The 25,498-nt window shown below is 40.5% G+C and overlaps 4 protein-coding genes across 8 annotated transcripts in view; 2 read left to right on the top strand and 2 right to left on the bottom strand.

The window, feature by feature from the left end:
- LOC114642082 (zinc finger protein 883-like) overlaps positions 1 to 25,498 on the bottom strand; it is a 422,053-nt gene that overhangs the window by 72,901 nt on the left and 323,654 nt on the right. The window lies entirely within an intron of this gene.
- Positions 1 to 25,498, bottom strand: part of LOC114643402 (zinc finger protein OZF-like) — a 719,868-nt gene that overhangs the window by 489,353 nt on the left and 205,017 nt on the right. The gene's annotated exons all lie outside the window — the stretch shown is intronic.
- Positions 1 to 25,498, top strand: part of LOC114642086 (zinc finger protein 664-like) — a 396,955-nt gene that overhangs the window by 241,643 nt on the left and 129,814 nt on the right. The gene's annotated exons all lie outside the window — the stretch shown is intronic.
- Positions 1,473 to 25,498, top strand: part of LOC114644298 (zinc finger protein 850-like) — a 45,176-nt gene continuing 21,150 nt past the window's right edge. The window contains exon 1 of one of the 2 annotated variants that reach the window (XM_051921859.1): positions 1,473 to 2,394. In XM_051921859.1, the coding sequence (XP_051777819.1) occupies positions 1,488 to 2,394 (907 nt within the window). In that variant the 5' untranslated portion in view covers positions 1,473 to 1,487. Of the gene's footprint in view, positions 2,422 to 25,498 lie in introns of both variants that reach the window. The other variant, XM_051921860.1, reaches the window with a different exon arrangement.

Below are 25,498 nucleotides of genomic sequence, written 5' to 3'. Positions count from 1 at the left end.
ATGAAACATTCTTCTTGCATTTACACCTTTAATCCACCGTTTAAAATTACGAATTAAATAATTCAGATGTAATTAAAGTGCAAATTACTGATTTTCATTTAAGGGGATTTGCAAACATTTCAGTCACACCTTGTAGAAATGACAGCACTTTTTCTGAATCGTCCTCCCATTTCAGGACAACGTAATGTTTGGGACAATTGGTGCCAGAGGTGTTTGTGATTCCTCAGGTGTGTTTCATTGCTTTAGTCTTGCAGGCCTAAGACACCTCAGCTTACTCCTACCTACAGACTACCTTTGGTCTCTGTAGTTGCCATTGTTCAACATGAGGGCAAGAGCTGTGCCAATGAAAGTCAAAGAAGCTGGAAAATAATAATGAAATCATAATAGACATCGAAAAACCTTAAGATTACCCAATTCAACTGTCTGGGATATCAATAACAAGAAAGAACACACTGGTGAGCTCAGTAATCACAAAGGGACTTGTAGGCCAAGTAAGACCACCACTGCTGAAGACAGCAGACGTTGCTGCAGATTTCAATTTGATCACGACTTGCATACCCTGATGGTAATGATATTGCATGTATCTCTCTACCGTCTTAAGTATACCATCCCATACAGATGGCATTACATGGCACAGGGTGACTGAGAGATTCCTCACCAGTCAGGCAGTTCACACTGAAAAGCTGCCATCGTCAAATAACCCATAACTGTTAAGGCCTGTAAGAGAATTGGGATTGTGTGATTTCTGCATGGTGGTCTCTGTAATGAAGGCTGCAGTTCAGCACACACTTCAAAGAGGATGGCAGTAGGGAGTCTAAATCAGCTAAGTCATCATCATGAGCCAAAATGTCATTGTGATACATCAAAACTCACTTCTTGTGTAGCCTGTCAAACATCAGAATGTGAAATGTGTCATGAAATGAGATTTTCTATTCAGTTCTTCATTTTTCCACCTGGAGTTGCTAAAATGCCAACACAAATAAAGACTGCATGGGACTTAAAAATGCTCAAAACTTGAGGGAACGTTGAGCCAATTTAAATGGCAAGTTCAAGTTTTATAAATCCTAACTTTTGCATAAGAAACAACTTTCATATATGTGGCCGAGCATAAGGAAGTTTTATACATGTGGCTCTACTGAGCAGTTGTAATAAAGGACATAAAATTAACAAATTAAGTGTGTTTTCTAAGTACAACAAAAGTTTTATAATTGCTTATGCTGATTAAAGGTTGTTCCTAATTTCAGCCATCATGTATTTAATGTGAGTTAATGTTGATAATAAGGCAGCGAATTGATAATAAGCTTTTTTTTCCCTTTTTGTTTTAAATTTTACACAGGTAAGAAAAATCACTGCAGTGTGGAATGTGGCAGAGAATTCTCTAACAGGAGTGCTCTTCAGAAACACATGAGAGATCACACCGGAGAGAAGCCATATGCTGTAGTGAATGTGGTAAACAGTTTTCAGAGACGAGCAATCTTCAGAAACACATGAGAGTTCACACCAGAGAGAAGACATATTGCTGTAATGAATGTGGTAAACAGTTTTCACAGATGGACAGTCTACAGAAACACACTAGAGTTCACACTGGAGAGAAGCCATATTGCTGTAATGAATGTGGTAAACAGTTTTCACATATGAGCAGTCTACAGAAACACACGAGAGTTCACACTGGAGAGAAGCCATATTGCTGTAATGAATGTGGCAAACAGTTTTCACAAAAAAGCCATCTTCAGATACACACGAGAGTTCACACCGGAGAGAAGCCATATTGTTGTAATGAATGTGGTAAACAGTTTTCAGAGACGGCCAGTCTACAGAAACACACGACAGTTCACACCGGGGAGAAGCCATATTGCTGTAATGAATGTGGTAAACAGTTTTCACATAAAGGCAGTCTTCAGATACACACGAGAGTTCACACTAGAGAGAAGCCATATTGCTGTAATGAATGTGGCAAACAGTTTTCACATAAAGGCAATCTTCAGATACACACTAGAGTTCACACCGGAGAGAAGCCGTATTGCTGTAATGAATGTGGTAAACAGTTCTCACAGGTGGACAGTCTACAGAAACACACGAGAGTTCACACCGGGGAGAAGCCATATTGCTGTAATGAATGTGGTAAACAATTTTCACATAAAGGCAGTCTTCAGATACACACGAGGATTCACACTGGAGAGAAGCCGTATTGCTGTAATGAATGCGATAAACAGTTTTCACGGATGGACAGTCTACAGAAACACATGAGAGTTCACACCGGAGAGAAGCCATATTGCTGTAATGAATGTGGTAAACAGTTTTCACAAATGAGCATTCTTCAGATACACACTAGAGTTCACACTGGAGAGAAGCCATATTGCTGTAATGAATGTGGTAAACCGTTTTCACATAAAGGTAATCTTCAGATACACACGAGAGTTCACAACAGAATAAAAACAGTAGCAGTTCAAAAATCAGTCCAGAAAAACAAGAACCCTTCAGGACTCAAGAGTAAGGTTCAGTCATGTCCTGAAAAGTAAGCAAACTAAACTATTGTTGAGAAATGAATCTCAAAGAGAAGCCATATTGCTGTTTCGAATGTTGCAAACAAATCTGTCAGAGCAGTACACTTCAGAGACACACCAGAATTCCCACCGGAGAGAAGTACAACTGAACTGTCCTGACTAAAGAGTGAGGTTCACTCCTGAATGGACAGTAAGCACATGTAACGACTCAAATCCATCCTACTTAGTGTTGTGTCAAAAACAAATCAACATGGAGGAGACATAGAAGTTTATATCCTTTTTCCTTTTCTAGAAACAAAATAAAGAACAGGGCGTCATACAAACAGCTTCTCACCAAAGGCTCTACAGCAGGCATGCGCAACCTTTCCGCTATTGACGGCCGCACTACAGACTTTTTACTTTAATAACGGCCGCCAGTAAGTCCAAGTAAACTTAATAATGTTTTATGATTTATGTAAAAATTTACAGATTACACATTAAAACAGAGTATGATATATCTGACAATATTCAATTTACTGGTCTACATATGTAAAAAAATGTCTACGAAACGTCATATAGGACAAAAAACCTTTACAGCAATTGTTTCAGGAAGTTTGGAAAACATCGCCATTAATGGCTTTCTTGCTCTTGCATGTTTGCAGACAGACTTGCAAAGTCAGGGGACTCGCTGGAGACCATTAGCCGTATTCCAGACTCTAGATTGCTGTCTACCAATCGGGTTCGGTACTTGTTTTTCAGATATTTCATTCTGGAAAACGCTGCTTCGCACAAATAAGTGCTTCCGAAAAGAACGAGAATGTTCCTGGCCAGTTCTCGTAGTTGTGGGTATTCTACTGCTGATTTCCACGATGAATATATAAAGGGCAACATTTTGGTCAACATACCGACCCGGCTAAGGAAGGTTCTGCGGTGTTTGAGATTCTACACTTGCAGGAGTCTAGAGACCCCAGAGTCCAAATCGGCTTGCGGCGTCACCATACCGACCCGGCCGACAAAGATTCCGCGGCGTTGAGACCCCTTACTCACTGGAGTCCAGAGACCCTACACCTGCACGGCCGCCATTACGTACACTTTAATATACACGTCCACGGCCGCCAAAGTCCTTGCCCACGGCCGCATGCGGCCGTACGGCCGCAGGTTGCGCACAGCTGCTCTACAGCCTCCACCATGTGCCTAGCTCTGTTTTCATAACATACGTATTACGTCTAGAACTATTTACAATATATTATACACATTTCATCAGAAAAAAGAAAATAAAACACTTTACAATATACATAGCCTCACACAATAAGTAATAGTTCATCCATCCATCCATCCATTTTCCAACCCGCTGAATCCGAACACAGGGTCACGGGGGGTCTGCTGGAGCCAATCCCAGCCAACACAGGGCACAAGGCAGGAAACAATCCTGGGCAGGGTGCCAACCCACCGCAGGACACACACAAACACACCCACACACCAAGCACACACTAGGGCCAATTTAGAATCGCCAATCCACCTAACCAGCATGTCTTTGGACTGTGGGAGGAAACCGGAGCACCCGGAGGAAACCCACGCAGACACGGGGAGAACATGCAGACTCCATGCAGGGAGGACCCGGGAAGCGAACCCAGGTCTCCTAACTGTGAGGCAGCAGCGCTACCCACTGCGCCACCGTGCCGCCCAATAATAGTTCAGCTTTATTATATTATATATTTTGCTATTTTAATATAAGAAAACATATCTTGGCAAAAAAAGAACAAACAGCTTCTCGCCAATGCTTATTAAATAATAAATCAAATCAATTACTAATAATTATAAACACAAACTATTAATACAAAATCAATAAAATAAAATGTAAAATAAAATTAAAATCCAAAATATACACATGATCATACTGTACACCATGCCGAATTATGTTTTAACACTGTGGCAGCGCACGAAAAGAAGAAATGCTTTTTTAAATTTTATTTTGTTTTTATTTGTTTGCTTTTGATAATAAAACATACAGAACTATATAAAAGAAATCAGTGGGGTGGGGGGGGGGGGGCACACAACCTATTTAACACTTGAGAATTACCAAATAATATACATGTCAAATAAATAGAATAAAATTAGAAAAGGCTTGGAGAGAGCAGACTTACCTGTACTGCAGTGGTTCTCAATCTGTGGGGCGAGCCCCCCTAGTGGGGCGCAAAGATGTGAAAAAAGAAAACAAGAATCAAAAATAAGAAAAATACATCTATTGAAACCGAAACAAATTAACTTAAACTACATTCTGATACTAGAAAAATAAATATAGAGTTAGATAAATATTGATAAAAGTTAAGGAGGTATAATAAAATATGCATCTGTGATATATCATTAATTTAAAAAGAACAAATTGGTATTAGTGGGCTCATTTAAAAAAAAAAAATGTTAGGGGGGGCGCGATTAAAACTGTTATGAAAACTTAAAGGTTGAGAAACGCTGCTGTGCAGCATCCTCCATCTCCTGAGGGTGCCTGCTGTCTGTGAGGAGTCACATCAATTAGCATCCGTACTCCAAATATGACACTAAGTCTACACAAACAATTGGTTTTGGGAAAATTCATAACTAAGATACAAAAATTAAAAAGACGGAATACACTTTGCTCCACATATTGCAGTACTGGATGTGCCAACAATTCTCACAAATTGGAATCTTCTGGGTCACAAATGAATTCAGACTGGGTGCCACCTCCAGAAGTGGGCTTCGTTGGAGAAGATCTACGCCGGGGGCTGTCTACCCTTTGTCATGGCATACCAGCCCAAAATATATAAATGTTCTGAAATACCTGCATTTTATTTTGGTGTTAAATTGTTAATTACTGAACTGTTGTTATGTTAAATTAAAGGTAGAATTTCTTTTTTCTCCCAGGTAATGTTCTTTCCGAGAGCTTTTCTAAGGTACTAGTAATGTTCACCTGTCAAAGACTTGTGTTAGAGTGAATTTCAAAAGGATTTGATATGTTAGGACTGATAGGCACTGGCAGTGTGTCACCATGAGGAGGTCACTTCAGCTGTCTGTGCTAATACTGGAAAAGCAAAAGAAATGCCAGCAATTGTGTCTCAAATGTTGTAAGTCTCCTCAGCGTCACTAAATATTATTATTATTAATGTTATTGTCAAAAAGTTCAGTAAAGTCACGCCTTTGGACCAGATGGGGTTTCCTGTTCCCGAGAGACTTTGCATTCCACTATCTTGGTTTACCTACAGTGTGCTTACTTTATTGTTGTATATTATTTGTTAATTATTTGAATAAATTACAATCACCTGTCTGTCATCTCCAGTCATCTGACGGTGACTCCTGCACTCGGCTTTCTGTTGGCCAAACCCTGTGAATTAGCACATTTTCCAGAGGTCCATGAAACCCCTCTTTTACATGGTCCTTTGAGCTGAAAGCTAAACCGACCAACCCGAGAGCAAAATGGCCAAGGCAGTGTGTGCGGAGGAGCCTAACCTCATCTCTAGTGCACTGGACATCGATGTAGAAGAGAACATCTGAGCTGTCATCTCCACATTCAGCCAAACCCCAACTCACACACTGCAGACCACCCATCTGTGGGCGCCGCTACGGCCTTTCAGACAACGGGCTCAGTGCACTAAGCTTGAAGTGCTCGGCCGAGGCTGCTGACAGACGAGGATTCCATCTCACCGTTTGGACTGGGATGTGAGATCCTGTCCTTCAGAGGTAACGTGTTGTCCATCACGAGCTCCAAGCAGAGCGCAGATAGCAAACTGAGAAATGCATTGAAGTAACCGATCAGTTTAATCACATCATGGCAGTAACACATGCAGTGTGCGTTCAGCTTTACTACGACTCTTTGTTTTTCACCATCCAGACAAGTGAAGAAAAGAAACGCGCTGAACTGGAGGAGATTAGGATTTTGTAAGTAATGAGCAATGTAATGAATTTAATTTAAGTGACGTTTCCCAGCACTGGTCGCTTGTGAACTTTTGTTTTTGTATCTGAGATATCATCACTTAAACAATTGGTGTAAATAAACTGAAGTCTGCTTAAGCAACTGGCTAAATAAATAGGCAGAAATGCAAAAATGTTTTATTTTTCATCTTCATATCATTTTAAAGACAGAATTATTGACGTAACCAATCAAAGTCCAACTAATTTGCCTTGTTGTGTGGCTCTGAAGTATTAATTAATTAATCCTACTTTGAGCCATTCACTAATTAGTGTTGTACTGTTTGTTCATTTGTTTCTGTTACACAAAACTGTTCAATAAAGAAACCAAAATAATTTAATATACATAAGCACCTGATTATTAAAACTGTTTTCTATTAGAAAGTAATCCCTGAGTTATTCTGCTTTAAAAAAAATATTAATTAATTTGCTTGAAGGAAATGTGACAAATTTTAATTAATAAAAAGTGACTTTCGATCACAAATTTGAACTGAGAGATTAATTGCAATTGAATTTTTAATCAGTTGTCCTCATGCAAACACATAATTTAGAGCCATTACAAATGATGAAAATCATAATAATTGTGTACAATATCCAGCGCCATTTCTTGCTCTATGAAGTCTCCACAGAAGCAGAGGGCCATCGAAGCCACTAAGGGCCCCCAAGCTGCAAGTTCAGCCTCAGTATATTTGTGGAGTATGAACATCACCTGTCTGTGTGTAGCCAGCTAAGCCCCGTCATGTGTTTCATGAAGCACTTACAGTATCTGATTACAAATTAAACATTTGATTTAAACAAAACTCCGCTGCAGTGGCAGGAAAGCTTTGGCTTGTGTTTGTGGGGTAATTAATTCAAAATCAGTGATTATCACCAGACAGTCGTGTCGCACAATGAGTGACGTCTACCGCCAGGAATGATGGGAAGGCTGACTGAGAGTCAGGAGGAAAATAACAGGAGCGAAAGTCACATTGATACCTAAGATGGCATGAAAAACGTAAAAAGAAGAAACTTGAAGAGAGAATGTGCACAGAATGAAGGTAAAGCATTTGTTAACGATGATGCGATGGATCAGAGGTGTGAAGAATAGAAATAAAACAACTTCGTTACTGTGCTGAAGTAGAATTTTCAGGTAGGTTATCTGTATCTTTACTTGGGTATTTTATTTATTTGAGACTTTTTAGTTGAATCTCATTGCATTTAAAAGGAAAAAAATCTGTTCCCTACAACATAAATAAATCAATAAAACATCTGCAACTTACTATGTAACAACCACAACATTTATTTCTATAGGACATTTTCATACAAATAATGTAGCTCAAAGTGCTTTACATGATGAAGAAAAGAGAAATAAAAGACAAAGTAAGAATTAGAATAAGAGAACACTAATTAACATAGAATAAGACTAAGGTCCGATGGTCAGGGAGGACAGAAAAAACAAAAAAAAACTCCAGATGACAGGAGAGAAAAAATCAAATCTGCAGGGGTTCAAGGCCACGAGACCACCCAGCCCCCTCTGGACATTCTACCTCACATAAATGATCAGTCCTCTTTGTATTTAGGGTTCTCATGGAAGGACTTGATGATGGCGGTCATGTAGACTTCTGGCTTTTAATCCATCAATGGAGGAACATCACGGTGCTTTGATCAGGTGGTGGAGGTGCAGGTCAACACCACAGAAAACCGGGAAAAGAAACAAAAGAGAGAGTAGGGGTTAGTACGGATTGTAGAGCCACCATGAATAGTTATGATAATGACCTGAATATACAGAGTATCAGGATTAAATGAAGGTGAACTTATCAGAAAGTCATGTTACAGTAATGTGTTTTCAGCAGTTTGTTAAAGTGCTCCACTGTATCAGCCTGGCGAATTCCTACTGGCGGCTTTTCCAGATTTGAGGTGCATAACAGCAGAAGGCCGCCTCGCCACTTCTTTTAGGTTTTGCTCTTGGAATTCTAATCAGACACTCATTTGAGGATCTGAGGTTACGATTTGGACTATAAGGTGTCAGACATTCTGATATATAAGATGGGGTGAGATTATTTAAGGCTTTGTAAATCATAAGCAGTATTTTAAAGTCAATAATTTTATTAAATTATTCGCATGTGTATGCGAAATTGAAGGACTATCCCATCTCTTATATATATTTCTCTTCTGGTTCGTCCTGCTTCCATTTCAAAACCGGTCCCCAGCCGACATGGCATTTCTCGACAAGCTACTGAAGTACGCTTACAAAATAAATCAAACTCTGCATGCAGCGCAAATGTACTTCTCCAGAGTCCAGCTAGATTCCATGCTCAGGACCATCAACCCCTTCGCTAAATCACACAAACACACGCATGAAATCGCTCAGTCCAATCCAACAGCATCTGTACGAATGGTTTTCAAGGAATACCCTGAGCAGGATTTACGACGATACAATGTCCCGACATGTCACACCGATGTTGCAGTGATTTTCGTCAGAGAAGACGGCGAACTGCCTGCCGAAAGGGACATTTCCATCTATCCCATAGGCAACTCCTGTAAACAGATTTCCACGCTCAATATGAATTCCGATCCTGTGGTTTACACACTTTTATTCCCTTACGGAGACATTGGCTGGCATAAAGATTTACAACATGTTCCTGATAAAAGAACCGCCAAGCGAATCAGGATTACTGAACGCCAATTGTACGCGTACAGATTAGCAATGAGGAATACATTTAGTATTTTACACTCCAGCGGTAAACTATTCCAACAGTCCGTCGTAGATGCGTATGTTAAAACAGAGGGCGCGCGTCTCAACGATCTCAGATCACATCAACAAGATCTGCGTGTGTAACAACACAAAGGACTATCAGACACACCGCAAGAAAAGGCTGAAAATAACAACGTACGTGTAGGAATAATGATCAGATTACCGTCCACATTTCGAGGAAGTCCAAGATACATGAAACAAAACTACCAGGATGCCATGGCCATAGTACGTAAATTCGGAAAGCCTGATTTATTTATCACTTTCACAGGTAATTCTACATGGACTGTCGGATAGCCAAAGACCGGAGCACAGACCTGATATTGTAGTACGAGTCTTTTGGATTAAGATGAAGGAATTACTTAGAGACATTCTACAACAACATCTTTTTGGGGTTCTTATTGATTACGTAATCGAATTTCAGAAGCGCGGCCTTCCTCATGTCCACATGCTGTTTACTCGTCACAATAATTCTAACAACCACTCTTCAGCCCCGGTCAGTTGTTCGTGGCTTTTTCTAGGGTCAGATCTTTAAACCCATTATCTGTCGTCTCCACCAAAACACCTACAATATTCACAACTGCGTCTTTCAAGGAGTATTTATTTCTTCTTGATTTCTGAATTCCTTTCTCACTGTTTTCCGTTCCTATTCTTACACCGCCGTGTGCTACGGCGGGTGTCGGCTAGTTATATTTATTTGCACAATGTATGACTTTCATTTCTGTGAATACAAAACATTAAGCACACGGGAGAGAATCGAAAGGAACAGCAAAGGCAGCAACTGTGATGATTTAAAGGGCGAAGATATCGTCAGACCAAAGTGAAGCAACGCTGGGCTTATTAATGATATCGAAGATACAAGGAGGTCACAAAATACGCCCCTTAACAAGTGGTTGGCACAAAAACGAGCCTTGGTGGTGAACGCGTCGCCTTTTGTCCCAACCATAAAAACAAGAGGTGATGGCGTTCAAAATTCACCTTCCGATATTAAAGAAACACATTGGAGAGAAACAACTGAAGAACTTCTGGTTGTGCAGGAATAGTTGGCATTCGCAGCAGGGTGTCGATTAAAACACTTGGAAAGTAGATTTCAGATCCAAACTCTAATATGCAGATATAGACGTACATATACGTGTGTGTGTGTGTGTGTGTGTGGTATACAATAAAAAGTTAAAGTAGAACGAGTCTAAGATCCCAAATTACACATAAAGGAAAATAGATAACGTTGCTAAATCATGCAAAAATATGACTCAGAAAATGACAACACTAAAGTTGGTCACTAGATGGCACCATTGTAACTACAGACACTATTGAGAAGCGTTTCACAGAATTAATGAAATTACAAATACCGGTAGTAACAAAAAATAACGTTATTAATAAATTAAATATTCTGAGTTAACGGTGCCTTATAAGAACTACAGAAACAAAGTTCTCAAAAATATACTATAATATAATAATAGCTTATTTGTTCTAAAATAGACCATATATGCGCAAACAATTTAATATGAACACAATTCTTATTTTGCAATTCTTATTCCATTCTTATTTGCAGTGGTGATGGACAGGCTGACAGACAGACGACATTAGACAGGAGTCCCCGTGGACTGTGATGTTTGCTGATGACATTGTGGTCTGTAGCGATAGTAGCGAGCAGGTTGAGGAGACCCTGGAGAGGTGGAGATCTGCTTGTTAGAGAGATCTCAATAATAAGGAGACACGGCTCAAATTTCAAGGTGCACCTCCCAGTATGCACGAGAGCGCATATTATGGGATGTTAAAATAAACGAAGGAGATGCACGTGTGCTGCAGTAGTCGTTTCCGCGTACAGAAAGTGCTCGTTGACTGGTGCGCTGTGGTAATAATAATGTAGCGCCCCCTGAGTCCTGACCTGAGAGAGACGCGCTGCTCAGGTGGTCGAGACCTGTCTGAGAAGGACGGGACTCCCTGGAGAAGCCGACAGAAAAGCAGCTCTGCCATCTCCGTTTTACAGACGCAGCACTAAGTGTGCACAGTAGCGGCCAGGAGACGTGCCGGGGGTCCAGCTGCCAGGTGGCCTGTTCGCCTGTGACTCTCGCAGAGCCGACTGCCAGGGCCATACGAGTGCAGCGCTGTGTCTGCGAGCGCCGATCTCCAAACTGATTTTTTTTTGACGGCGTCTCCGGCAGTCCCGACGCTTCGACCAGTTTAGCACGTGTGTGACATTTACTGCTTCTGTCGGTGGTAGAATCGCGGTCTGTCTGGGGAATTATTTGGGTTACAAAAAGTGTTCCGACATAGAAAAACGGCTGGAAATGCTGCTCTACCATCATTAGTGTTCCTGGCACACAAAGAAATATCGCGTTAGCTGCCATCTCACTTAGAAACTGACACCGTGCGTTACTGGAGTGGTCATGTTGTATTCTTTACATAAATTACTGAAGATGCTGCAAACTGGAATAATGCTGAGGTAATAATCGTCTATTTCGTAGAATTCTGACATCATATTAGGGAGTCGTCACTGCACGCTACATGACAGCAGAGCCGCCGTAAGCTACAAGGCAGATGCATAAGATCACTATTTGTATTTTATATGTGCGGCCGAATAGAAACGACAACAATCTGAACTACCATTTGATAGACGTGCTGAATCCGAGGAGGTGAAGTCTTTCACTGCGGCCATGTAAGCAAATATTGTGTTCAATATTTAGGAAAACATAATGACGCCTTTCGTGGGTCCAGCAACAAATTATTTACAGAAAATAATGGCAAACTCCTTGGACGTATTGAAATGATAGCCACATTTGATCCTCCTATGGATGACATTTGAGAAGAGTTTCGAATAAGGGAATATCGGAGTTGCGAAATTCAGAATGAAGCGATCAATCAAAAAATAAAACCGAAATAAAGGAGCGCAACAAGAAACGTAAATATCTTTCTGTTCTTTTGGACATTAACAGATATCAGTCATGAGGAACTGAAGAAAGGCAGACTTGCAATACGCAGTAGTCGCTGTGGTGTGTCGGTTAGAACACAGGAACTAATCCAACCATTTCAAGAAATCGTTTTAATGTTGAGATGCCAAATTTCACATGAAGTAGAATAACTGTACAGGTAGGTGAGTAGGTATAGGTGTGGTTATTTGGTCAACAACACACAAACTTAAACTTTTTCCAGCGGCTCCAGTAGTTCCGGCTTTCACGAGGTACATCTCACAAAACGCGCATGCACCCTGCACACGCCACGGTTTTCACGTTATCATGCTTCAGCGCCTTAAAGGCTCAGGAGCCTTTTTTACAGGAACAGTTAACATTTATAATAAGAATTGAGGAATTTCCAAACGATGACATTACAATAAAAGAATATTTCTCTGATTTTCTATCAGTTATTAAACTACAGGATCTAACTGAAGGGCTCAGAGGCCATCTTGCCGATACGGGGTTATCTCTCCAAGACAGCAGGGGACAAGGTGAAGATAACGGCGCCAATGTGGTTGGGAAGCACCAAGGAGCGGGGCCGGCTCTACGCTGGGGCAAGAGGGGGCAATGCCCCCTTAAACAAACGTCCTGCCCCCTTAAATCAAACTTTTAGAAGTTGAGAAAGAAAATAATAGATTACCCACAGACTGAATATGGACAATATTTACTACAGTAGCTGAAAAATCCACTGGAAAAGGCACGAATGGGATGATAGGTTTCACCTCTTGTTCGCTCTTTCCCTCCGTGCTCTGTTTGTGCGCATGCTCACACAGCACTCGGCAGAGATCCCCCACTCACCCTCCCCCCAGCTAAACATCCAATCACAGTTAGTATGCAAATGACCCGGTGTCAGGTTTCTCAGTAGGCAGGGCAGAGCAAAATGACCTGCGCAACAGCGGGAGGCTTTGAAGAAGCAGCAAATCTCTGTCGTCAAAATCATAGCGACTCGTGAGATAATTAACAACAACTAAAAATATACATCTATATTTGTACAGTCAATGGGGGACTAGTCCATTGTTCTTCTCACAGTTTCAGTCTGGTAGAGAAGTGTTTCTTTCTCGATCCCACAAGCACCACTGTGAGCCTGACTGCTGCATAGAGCCGACTGGAGGACCTGTGTCTGTCTGTCAGACCCCGACACAAAGCCCCGTCCCAGCTTTCAACTCTGCACTCCACAGTTTTCTCGTTTCATATACCGATGTAATCACAGCGATTTTAGTAAAGCTTATTCACTTTCCACCCCAGCTTCCAGCAGCAAACAAAGGGAAAGTTAGTGCTGTGAGATGCATCCTTTATTCCAAGCTTTTAAAAAGTGATGCTGCTGATGGTACATCAGAGACAGCAGCTAGCATGTCTACTCTTGTGGCATCAACAGGCACTGCTTCTCCTGTACCTCTGCCAACAATTGCTACCGCAAAGCAACCTGCTCAGCTACCCAGTGACTTAAATGGCAATACACCATCTCAGCCAATACTGGCTAGTTACCCCAAACGTGTATTTGGCAATCCAGACCGTGTCAGAGAGGCTGAGAGACAACTCACCTTGGAATGCACATCCCTAATGCGGTCCTCGCCAGACTCTGTGCACGTGACACCCCAAGGTGATTTTAGTATGGAATGTTTATTTTTGGTATTTGATACATTTAATGTGTACTGTGAATAAAACCATGTACTCTTTGACTCTTTCAAACAGAGCCACAGCCTTCAACATCAGCCCTGGCCCCATCCTTGGAAGTAGCATGTCCCACAGACCATCTATGGCAACTTTTGCGTGTTTCCGAGACTCAAAGAGTCCACAGTGCCAGGTCAAAGTTCTTGAGTGTCCACATCCCAGTGATACTTGAAATGGTTGTGTTGACAGAAACTTGAATGTGTTTGGCTATTTGGCCACCTCGGACTTTGGAAGGAGCGCTGGGATTAACTGCAGTTCTAGTTCTACACTTTTGTCTTGGATTTGTACGACTATTTCACTCCAGTTTTTATGGAGTTGTAAGTGTGTGTTTTTGGTGTTTTTTCCCTCTGTAAAGGTGAGTTATTTTTAAGTAACATTTTGACATCTTGATGTTTTAAGTATCAGAGTACAATGGAACTGTTTTAACTTAACTGAACCCATGGTATGAGGGTCACAATTGTTCACTTCAGAAACCTTGTCCATTTTTATTATATACAGCTTTATAGTCTACACTGATTTAGAGGAATTTTTTACTTAAATGTAACTTGTAAATTACTATAGTTACTGTTAATATTCAGAATTAAGGGCAATTTTGTTGCTTTCAATGTTTTCCAGGACTACCAAAAACTACAATGCATTTTGGATGAGTTTTGAGAAGTGATTTAGGCCTAACAAATGTCTCAAGATCAGCACTCTGTCAAAAACCACTGGCGAGGCGGACACTTTGGAAATTTAAGAGACAAGTGTTTCTGTAAATTTGTTGTTTTGTTTTTATTTTTGGCTGTATAACAAGTAAACCTGTACCACTTTGGGGGAAATGCAGTGAGGTAGTATTAAATTTAAGATATAAATTACATTTTATGTTTACAATCTGGTGGCTTGGACCAATGGTTCATTTTACAAACCTTTTACCCACAGTCTGGGACAAATACAGGTAATCCTGCCAGTATACAGTAGTTATGAAACACATGTTATGACTGTATTCATTTTAATGGCAGCCAGTGTGTAGCTTGATATTTTGCTGATTAACAGAATTGAAGTTGGGAGTGGGTTAGACCTGCTGTGGCCAGTTACTTTAGGCAGAGGTGACCGTCTCAAGCCAAGTCTTTCCATCTTTGGAGATGAGGGTGCATTGTCCCCATGTCACAAGGCTCCTGATGGCATACTTTGAGAAGTTTGGTGCACTTGTTGTCAATGCTGAGATTAGTAAACATGACTTTTCAATGCCACACTTTAAAGGCCTACTTTATTTGTCTTAAGTGATCCTATAGTTTCTATTTAGCAGGTTTCTGCTACTCCTGCTGTCCTAGAAAAGACTCTGCTTGCCAGAATCTCACAAGACTGATTTAGTTCTTGGTATGTACCCTACTGTTCATAACAGTACACTGGACATTTTATTAAACAATATTTTTGTTTGAACATATCGGATCATTAACATTTAAATCATGGTTGGTATAACAAATACCTGATACTTTACTTATGGGTCTCAATTGTTAAGCATGATGTTAATACAAAATGTCTGTTTCAGGTGACTCACTAATGACTGCACAGACGATGCTGAGCCTTGAGAGCCAAGTGGTGTGTGAGGGGAGACGTTCACCTGCGTCTTTTTGTGAATGGAATTGTACTGATCAAGTTTTCTACAATAAAAATACAAAGAAGCAGCATTGACACTTAATTTCTATGAAAGTGCAAAAAACTTTGACATGTAAATTGTTTTTTGTGCTTTAAGGGTTGCTAAAGCTATTCAATCTTACTACTATGCTTTGGTTTGGTTCTGCTTATTCTACGCTATTCAGAGAATTCTCTTATCAAGACTGTTCACAACAGCATGTTGAGTTACAGAAAATGTAATTTGTGAAATGACAACCTCTATGTAAAATTAATTTAACAATTGAAGACAGTTTGTAGTTATTTGTACAAGATGTGTAATGTGAGCAAAACTAGAACTCAGTACATGGCAGAGGAGCACACCGACATGCAGATCAAGTCCAGTTTTTAAATGTTTTCCTTGTAAAGTTAATCAAACTTGTAATCTGACAGTCTGAGTCATCTGTGAAGAAAAATCCTCTGCAGTGTGTGACTTTGATGTGGAGGACATTTGTGTTTATGCAGACCTTGTATGTATCTGTTCCTAGTTTTAGTCCTGTTCCAATTATGAATTCAGTTTTTGTACGCTGGCCAGCACATTTCTAGTCCTTAACTTTCTGAATCATTAGCAGGAAAAGAATCTGTACACGTTCATTAATGCAACTGGACAGAACTGGTTGGTTTTCTGTACAAATTACTTTGTCCGCTCATGTTTTTGGGTTATTGCAAACTGTCTTTATTAAAACTTAATTTGAAATGTCAAACGGGCTGAAAGTGTAGGTTTTTTCTTGGTTTTTGTAGGATGTGCAACAAATTTACTTTGCATTGTCCAGATTTGTTTTCCATAGTGACACATTTCTTTATATTCTACAAAGATGGGACTATTCTGGGTTGAATTTTAGTAGTTATTTTAATAAAACTTGTGCACAATTGATGATAAAGGAAACTGTAATGAATTGCCATGGAGTTATTTCAATTAAGCATCTGGGTATTGCATTATGTGTAAACATTACAGTACTTTAGTGCAAATTTAAGAGCATTTCACATTAGACTACTGGCAGTGTAATGTATTGTAGATACAGTATTACTGTTTTACTAGCAATTCTTCTAGTTATTGCAAAACTTAGTGACAGTTAGTGATGGACCAATCGCATTTCCACGAGGTGTAGTCTAGTTTGGTTGAAGAGTTAAATTCAAATACTGATATATGCTGGTTTTACATTGGAATTAGAATATAAATGTACATTGTGCAGATTAAATTCCCGATTAGAAGTCTAACACCAACCAGGTTTTCAAGGAGCATTGCCGCATAATCGGAACAATCAATCAAACGCATCAGGCAACGGCAATCTGCAATCCCCAGACAGATGCTGACCAGGTTTGTTATTGAACACGAGACCTGGCTGTGCGACTGGCGTAATTGTTCAAGCCACCGTTACGTTTACTTCTAAACAACGGTAATCAGTGCTGGCGCCTAACGTAAGTGTATCTAGTGAACGTTGATCCGATTACTGCAGAATAATTACTTGCCAAGCGTATGCCGATTTACAATGCTTGACATTATTGCCAATTATAATTTTTGACTTCAAAGATGTCTATCACAACTTCATAGACATTTGGTATTCGTCCTCAATGCTCTGATAAGACTTTACTGTTAAAATGTGCTGTTAATACAAATGGCCAGGAGATGTCACTAGAGAGGTGAGTGTCAAATGCTTCGAAGCTTCGATACGATTTCCGACACCATTGCTTGGTGAGGCTTCACTCCGCTCAACATTTAACACTCACCTCTCTAGTGACACCTCCTGGCCATTTTCATTAACGTTACAGAAACTTATGATCCACTTCAATGACGTCTGTTAAAACTCTTATTGCTTTTACTTTTTCGCTGCTACAGACTGACAACGAAGAGAAGGGTTCGTCAGCAGCTTCTAGTGTCTGATATCTAAAAAATATAAAATAAGACGCCTCACTCACTGACCCCCGGCTCTTTCAATGAATATTTACTTTTGCACTGTATCATTATAATCGCTCCTGTTATTAGTATTATAATGAACCCTCATCTTTTCTTGAGATCACATTTAATAGCCTTAAATGTTTTCTTTGTTCTGACTTAATTAAAACGGAGTAGACGGAAAATAAAAGTTTATCCCTATACTTTGCCATGATATATATAGGTAAGCACATTTGAGAAAGAGAAGGTGAAATCTTTAAATCACAGATGTTATTATTCGATCAAGTATTGAAATATTTCACTTATTAATACTTTACAATATTTTGTGGAGCGCAAATATAACGAGTTTGCTATGAAGAAAAGACGCCGTCAGTGGCTCAACTGACTAAGGTTGTTGCTTTTCAAATTTTAAGCGTAGTGTTAGCCCGAGTTCGATCCGAATTAAAGACTCACCATAATTAAAAAAATGATGAGGAGTGAAATCTTTATAACCAATTTGAACTAAATAATTCTGAGAGATACTATGGAAGGATCGCATAAGAGATCCTTTTGGGAATCATCCCCACTTAGAATCGCCATCAAAATGCGATGACTAATTGCGTAAGGCAGCTCACGTATTTACATTAATTCATCTTCTATTCATCGCCATTTGACGTCCATGAACCCCTCCATTGAATAAGGTGATAACAAACCCACTGTGGTAGATCAGGTTGAATTTGCTCTGCTGCACCAAACATTCAAAGGTGTCAATCCGGAGCTCATCAGAGAGGCTGAGAGACACGGCGCAGATCAGTCACCGGCACACCGACACACAGACACACACGGGACACTCCGAGGTGAGCAGTGCACGTATCAAGGTCGGCATTAAAGATCTTCTTGAGTGCTGAGGCAACAACAAAAAGCAGCGGGATAAACACATCTGGACCTGATGACGAAAAAGCATTTGCCTTTACCAGCAGCATCCCTCCCTCGTGAACACATCTTCAAAGTCCGGACAGGCGATCAGTAAAAAGTTGTCTTAGTCACAGCACAGTGCAATAATAAAACATAGTTGTCCAGTCTGTATCATTCTTAAACAATCTTCCAGTTATAGAGGCGCAATCCCAGTTACTAACACATTTACCGTGTAGCTCTCCCCCCCCCCCCAAAAAAAAAACTCAAAGTAAGAACACATTCCACCTTATTAATTTAATATTTAAAAATTTAAATCGCTAAACCCGCCATCAACAACTACAATAACAGTTGAAATCATCACTCAAATATTTTTTTTTTGTTATAGACTGCTGTTAAATGAAAAAAAAAAGAAAAACAGACTCTTTTGGGTGACAATTCACAATGAGTGGACGTGGAATCCGAACCCACGCAAGTCTTATTATGGAGCGGCAAGGCTACCGCTGCACCACTACTGTTTTCAGCAGAGTGGACGTATATAATGTATGTTTTTTTTATGGAGCTTTGCAACCTTTAGGCCGATCAGACCATAATATATTACAGCTCATACTCACATATAACCTCATTGTCCAGTCACCACCAGGACCATTCAGGAATGGACAATAAAGGCTGGGGAGGCTCTGAAGGACGCCTTTGAGAACACTGAGTGGGATATTCTTTGTGACTCACACAGCCAGGACACTGAGGGTCTCAGCCACCGTATCACAGATCACATCAATCTTTCTGTGGATAGCACAGTCCTCACAAAGGCAGGGTGCTGTTTCCCCAACAACACAATCACAAAAAACTTGAAAGGCTGCTGAAAATGTAAAACTTGCAGGTCTGGAGATAAAATCAAGGTGGTGCAGTCAGAACTGAAGCAACAGCTCTCTGAGTGGGAAGCCCACAACAGACACAAACGTGACCACAAGTTACAACAAAACAACATGAAGGAAGTGTGGAATGGGGTGACGATCATGACAGGCAGCTGTAAAACATGCAGAGGAAGGACATAAGAGCAGAGACAATGAACTGAAGCGGATCTTCAAAAGGTTTGACTCATTCTTGTCAATGAATAGCAACAGCACTGGGTATGGGGTTCACAGGAGGATTCACTTAGTTTGTTACTGGGCTGAAGAACGCGAACGCGCCGCGCGCCCGTCACTCAAGTCACGTGCGGTAGGTTCTGGAGGTTCTGCTCCAGCTTTATAACACACTGGTGAGACCTCATCTGAGTCCTGTGCACAACACGGTTATTTAATTACAAATTCATTTGGGTCAGATTTTCAAACCAAGAAATTTAGCTAGGACAGACATTTTCAGTGGCCAGTAAACAGACTAATTTTAAAACAACACAAATGAATGTGCTGACAAACAAGTCATGTTTATTCATTGTTACCCTTTTAAATGTGGTCAGATCTGACACAGGCACATCAAAAAGTGCATAAAAATCAATTAAAACGCTACAATAGAACAGAATCTGACGTAGTAGCAATACTGTGTTTTTTTATTCAGCTTTTGAAATTAAAAAATATAAACATTTTGCTCACATCTGACCAAGGCATATCTCAGAGTTCATAAAAATAAAAAAGTGCACAATATTAGCAATAAAATTTGTTTCCCTTTTGAAATAAAATAAATATTTTGGTCATATATGACCCAGGCACATCACAAAGTGTATTTATCAGATTAGACAAGCACTACCACTGCTCTCAAAGCTCTCAGCGCACAAAGCCATGACAAGTGATAACAGCGACTAACACACGTGAATACAACGACTACTGCACTCTGAGAAAACACACAGGAGGTTGTCCATGATCAGACAAACAAACGGTTCTGTGGCAGCACCAAACAAACGCAGCTCCTCCGTTGACTCTGTTGATTAAATAGGCTCCCATAAGGCAGTCGGACACTGAGCCACCCAGCCTCTCTCCAGGCATAGCGCACTGTCACGTGACCCTATATCAAGCGCTGGGTGACGTCATCCAAAGCGACGGCTACTGTAGCCACGCTGCAATTGTCTGTGACTGTTTGTGAAACGCTACAGACGCAGGGCTGTTACTGAGTGAGACAGAAGTGTGAACGAGTTCAGAAAGAATCTCATCCCCACGAGGCAGACAGTAAGTGTTCTGGATTTTGGGGATGCACTTTATGGATGTGTGAGTTTTCATTCGCTCCATTAGAATCGCCGCGCGCGATCTGAGTGAGAGTCGAGCGGCGCGTTCGTGTTCTTTAGTCCCCCGCCGAACTTTGCTCGAGTGAATCCTCCTGTAGCCACCCGCGTGTTGTTTCTGTTCATTGGTATCGGCGGTTCACGTAACGTGGCTGAGTCCCAAATTTTAAATCGTAGCACCCAGTCACACCGCTGGCGCCTGTTCATTCATCTCCGTGTGTTCCTTTTGTCGATTCCTTCTCGAATCGCAGACATCGAGGAGACGGCCATTCCACACGTACGGCGCTTTGATTTCTGCCTTTGTTTCTATTTTGTTCCTCCGTTGTGTTCAAAGACAGTCGCGGAGGTGGTGACCGGCCGGCCATTAAAAGAATAGCGAGGAGTCAGATTAGTAAAAGTGAAAATCGAACTGGAGCCAATGGCCGTGGAGAAGAGTCTTAGAGAATACGAGCAGAGAACAAATACTAAGATATAGTGAGCGAAAACGGCAGTGCTGCCATGAAGAAATTCGCCTTTAAGAGTATAAATTATATGATCTTAACTGGTAAAGGTTTGCAGTCAGTATCTGTATTTACACTCACGTCCTCAAACCTGCTTAACCCAATGCAGACAGCAGATATTTACATGCATTGCTTGAATGGACACTTAAATGGGTGTCTTTTTTCCCCCATTTAACTTGTATCAAATATGACAAACTCCCATGTTTCAGTGCTAAAGCCAAACCAGTAATGTCTGTTAGTGAGTGTTAGAGAAGTTAATAGAGATTTGTGGTTTGTGTTACTGCCTTACAGTTCTAGCAGACTGAATTTGAATCTCAGCCTGTTTTTTAAGTCTCTATGCAGTGTCCATGTCTGCTCTTTTATTCTTATTTTCTCCACTTCTCTAAAGATGCTCAGGTTTAGTGGCCTGGTAAATCTAACTTGTCTTGGTGTGTTGTGGACTTGAATGTGAGTGTACCCTATGTGAGTGTCTGTATTTGGCTCCTGCCCTTGACAGGTACTCTGGTTTTATTTCTGTACCCCAATAACTTCTATTTGTGTTTGTTTTGGCTACTTATACATGTGACTTTATCATACAAACCCAACCAGGCTGTGTAGGTGACCCCATGTGCCACTCTTAGGTGAACACCACTGTCAGGACTGGCATCCATCTTCTGGCCAAGACTCACTTTCATTTAATTAGAATTTTCATGAAGGTCAATAATGAGCCGCTTTTACTCTGGACCCCCCTTTTAATATTAATACATTTTATTTATACAAGGCGCCTTTCAGAGAACTCAAGGACAATGATCAAACAATATATAAATAAAAGACACAATTATAAACAACTTAAAACATCAGAAAATCTAAAAATTAAAACCAAACAAAGCCACTGTAATCATAAGGAAAAATAAAAAGCCATTTTAAACAGATGTGTTTTAAGTTTACATTTGAAGGATGAATATGATTTTATGTTTCTGAGCTCCGCAGGTAATGAATTCCAGAGCTTGGGAGCAGAACGGCTGAAAGCTCTGCTCCCCATGGTGGTTAGACGGGCGGGAGGGACGGTCAGATGGATGGAGGAAGAGGATTTAAGGTTACGGGAGGGAATGGCAACATGAAGAAGGTCAGACAGATATGGAGGTGCAAGGTTATGAATGGCCTTAAATGTTAATAGCCAAATCTTAAAATTAGTTAGAAAGTTGATCGGGAGCCAATGAAGCTGCTGCAGGACCGGAGTAATATGGTGAATAGATGGAGTTTGAGTAATGATGCGTGCTGCAGAATTCTGGACTAACTGAAGCTTATGAAGAGATTTATTAGGGAGACCAAAGATGAGTGAATTGCAATAGTCCAGCCGAGAAGTGACAAGACTATGAACAAGAATGGCAGTGGTATGAGGAGTGAGGGAGGGGCGAATGCAATTAATATTACGTAGGTGGAAGTAAGCAGACCGGGTGATGTTATTAATGTGAGATTGGAAAGATAGAGTACTGTCGAGGATGACACCCAGACTCTTGACCTGAGATGATGTGGGAAACAACAGAGTTATCAATAATAAGAGAAAGATTATTGGTTTTGAATAATGATGATTTTGAACCAATGAGGAGAACCTCAGTTTTGTCACTGTTTAATTTAAGAAAATTCGAAGAAAACCAGGATTTAATTTCAGCAATGCAGTCAATAAGCGAGGGTGGTGGAAAAGAGGAGATGGGTTTACTAGCAAGGTAGAGCTGGGTGTCATCAACATAACAGTGAAAATTAATGTTATATTTACGAAAAATATTGCCAAGGGGAAGAAGGTAAATAATAAAAAGCAGAGGCCCCAGGACAGAGCCCTGGAGCACACCAGAAGTAACAATGGTGGGTTGGGATGTGAAGATTTTAAGCTGAATGAACTGAGTGTGCCCTGAGAGGTAGGATCTAAACCATTCAAGTGGAGTGTGAGTAATGCCAATCAAAGATAATCTATTAAGGAGAGTGGTATGACAAATAGTATCAAAGGCCGCACTCCGATCAAGGAGGATGAGAATAGTGATTAGATCAGAGTCAGCAGCCATAAGGAGGTCATTGGTAATTTTAACAAGTGCCGTTTCTGTACTATGAAGGGGGCGAAAACCAGACTGGAACTTTTCATATCGATTATTGTGAGATAAGTGGGTGTGAAGTTGGATGGCTACTATTTTTTCAAGAATTTTGGAGATAAAGGGCAAGTTAGAAATGGGGTGAAAATTATTGAAATTAGTAGGATCAACACCAGGTTTTTTTAGTATTGGGGTTATAGCAGCAGTTTTAAAAGATGAGGGAATAATACCAGTAGTAAGAGAAGAGTGAATGATGGCAGAAATGAGAGGGACTAGAGAGGGGAGGCAGGCTTTAACCAGAACTGTAGGCAGGGGGTCCAGCTGACAAGTAGATAACTTGGATTTGCAGATGAGATCTGAGATTTCAGAGGAAGTGGGAAGCTGGAAAGAAGAGAGAGAGTGAATAGGCGAGTGTTGTTCAGAAGGAATACAGAGAGGATCTGGACCAAGGTGCTGATGTAGCCTTTAGATTTTCTCATTAAAAAAGGACAAAAGAGAATTACAGAAAGCAGTTGAGTAAAGGTGAGATGGTAAAGAGTCTGGAGGTTGTGTAACATTATTAAGTAAAGAAAACAAAGACTTGGTGTTACCTGTATTACAAGTGTTGTGATGTGAGATTTTACATATAACTTGATAAATATTTTGTATGTCTTTATTTGATTTTTAGGCAAAGCAATGTAATTTAGTGTTACTTTGGTGAGAAGTATTCGTGTTTGCCCCCCCCCCCCCCCCCCCCCTTTTTACGACTGAGAAGGGAAGGTGGGGATAAGTTATATACAATAATACCTTATAAACAGTGGTAATTCTGGGAGATTAGGCTTTCTAAGGCTACATATTAATAATATAATAGAGGAAAGTAGAGCAATATATTTTACTCTACCAAGACAAAACAATTGGCGTAGTCGAGCAGGATTTTGGGGCAATCATGTTTTACACCCTGTTTGCAATTACTGTTTTGATGTATTTCTGTATGTATGTATGTATGTGAATTTTAGGGCATCCACTGTAAAAATGCGGTGGAAGTAAACATTGTTTGGTTGCTGAATGAAATATAACCAACAAAGCGTAGAGACTTCATGTGTGTCACAAGGACACCCGCATGTTTGTTAGTGCTGGTGGTAGTGAGTCCCTAATTAAAGTGCTAGAGAGTGGTGGAACATTGCATGCGTCATTCATACAGCATTTAAGTGGTTAAAGTGCTAGGGAGTGATGGGACATGCATGCGTCATTCATACGGCACTTATTTGTTTAGGATCTTTGTATATGTATGTGTATGCTTGCTTACAGGGGCAAAAGTAGGCCAACCCATAACGAAGGTGGCAAATGATATTAGAGTAAAATTGTAGACTCAGAAATTTCTAAATTTATATTAAAGTCAGCCATCTTCCAGTGGAGTGGCAGAAGTAAGCAGGCTAAAGCTAGGAAACTTGTAGTGCAGGTAGAGAAAGCAGAAGCTGAGCTGAGCATGCCACAAAATGGAAGGGGGCTGGAAGGATTAAAATCAGGAAAACAGAGATCTGGTATAAAGAAGCCAGCTGCTGTTATAAGAGGTTTACTAGCTTGTATTATTGGTAACAAGGAAGATTATGATGAGAAAAAAAATAGCAAAGTAAATGAAAGTGAAAATTGAATGTTGTGTGAAAGTTTTGAAAGACGTAACAGTTGGTGTGAAAATTGTGAAGTGCTAGCATGTAGAACACCCACTGCTGAAGTGGAAAGCAGGGGAAACAAGGAGAGAAAACCACCAATGGTGAAAGTAAGGGCAATAGTAACGGGATCAGACTGGAACCCTAAAACATGGGTGGGTGACTTACCTGAGGCAGATGAGTGGTCAGGTAAAGAGTGGGAATGTGAGTGCGAGGAGAAGGCGAGAGATTAAAGGAAGGGAAAACAGAAAGGGTGTTTACTTTCTTTATTCTCCACTGCACCACAATCTCCTGGTGATTCTGAGGTCTGTCCAGTATTTAAAGAACATGCTACACCGATAGATATTTCACCACTGTTAAGAAAGGTAACCAGTGCTGCACTGAAATTTGATTTGGGACAAAGAAATCAGATAGAAGGCAGAGAAGCTGGTGAGTGTGAATGGCAATTGTTGACTAGAGGGCATGAAATGGATAATGGCTTAAGGATACTGAGTAAAGAATGTGTGGAATTAAAACAAAGAACCATGGAAATTAAGGGAATTCAAGAATGGCCGAGTTGGAAAGAAAGTGCACCAGTTTAGGATTTGGTTTGAATGAACCAGGACACGCCAAAGAACAAAGGATGGGGGATGGTGCAGCTGGAAGTTTTACAAGCCCAGGCAGCAAGTCAGGAATGCACAGGGGTGTGAAGGTCCTAACAGCTGTGCTGGGGCCAGCAGTAATTAAAAAAAACACACACACTTAGGTTCAGTAATTCCAAACCTGACCGACCAGTTGTTTAAAAAGACAGCCTATGAATCTCCCTGTAATAACATGGAGAAAAATGAGCTGGTCTTGAGTGAAAAACAAAAGTCAGTTTTAGGA

The sequence above is a fragment of the Erpetoichthys calabaricus genome, assembly GCF_900747795.2.
Source record: "Erpetoichthys calabaricus chromosome 1 unlocalized genomic scaffold, fErpCal1.3 SUPER_1_unloc_27, whole genome shotgun sequence".
Classification (NCBI taxonomy): domain Eukaryota; kingdom Metazoa; phylum Chordata; class Cladistia; order Polypteriformes; family Polypteridae; genus Erpetoichthys; species Erpetoichthys calabaricus.
Note: the sequence above shows the minus strand (reverse complement) of the source record. Positions and strands in the feature narration are given on the sequence as shown.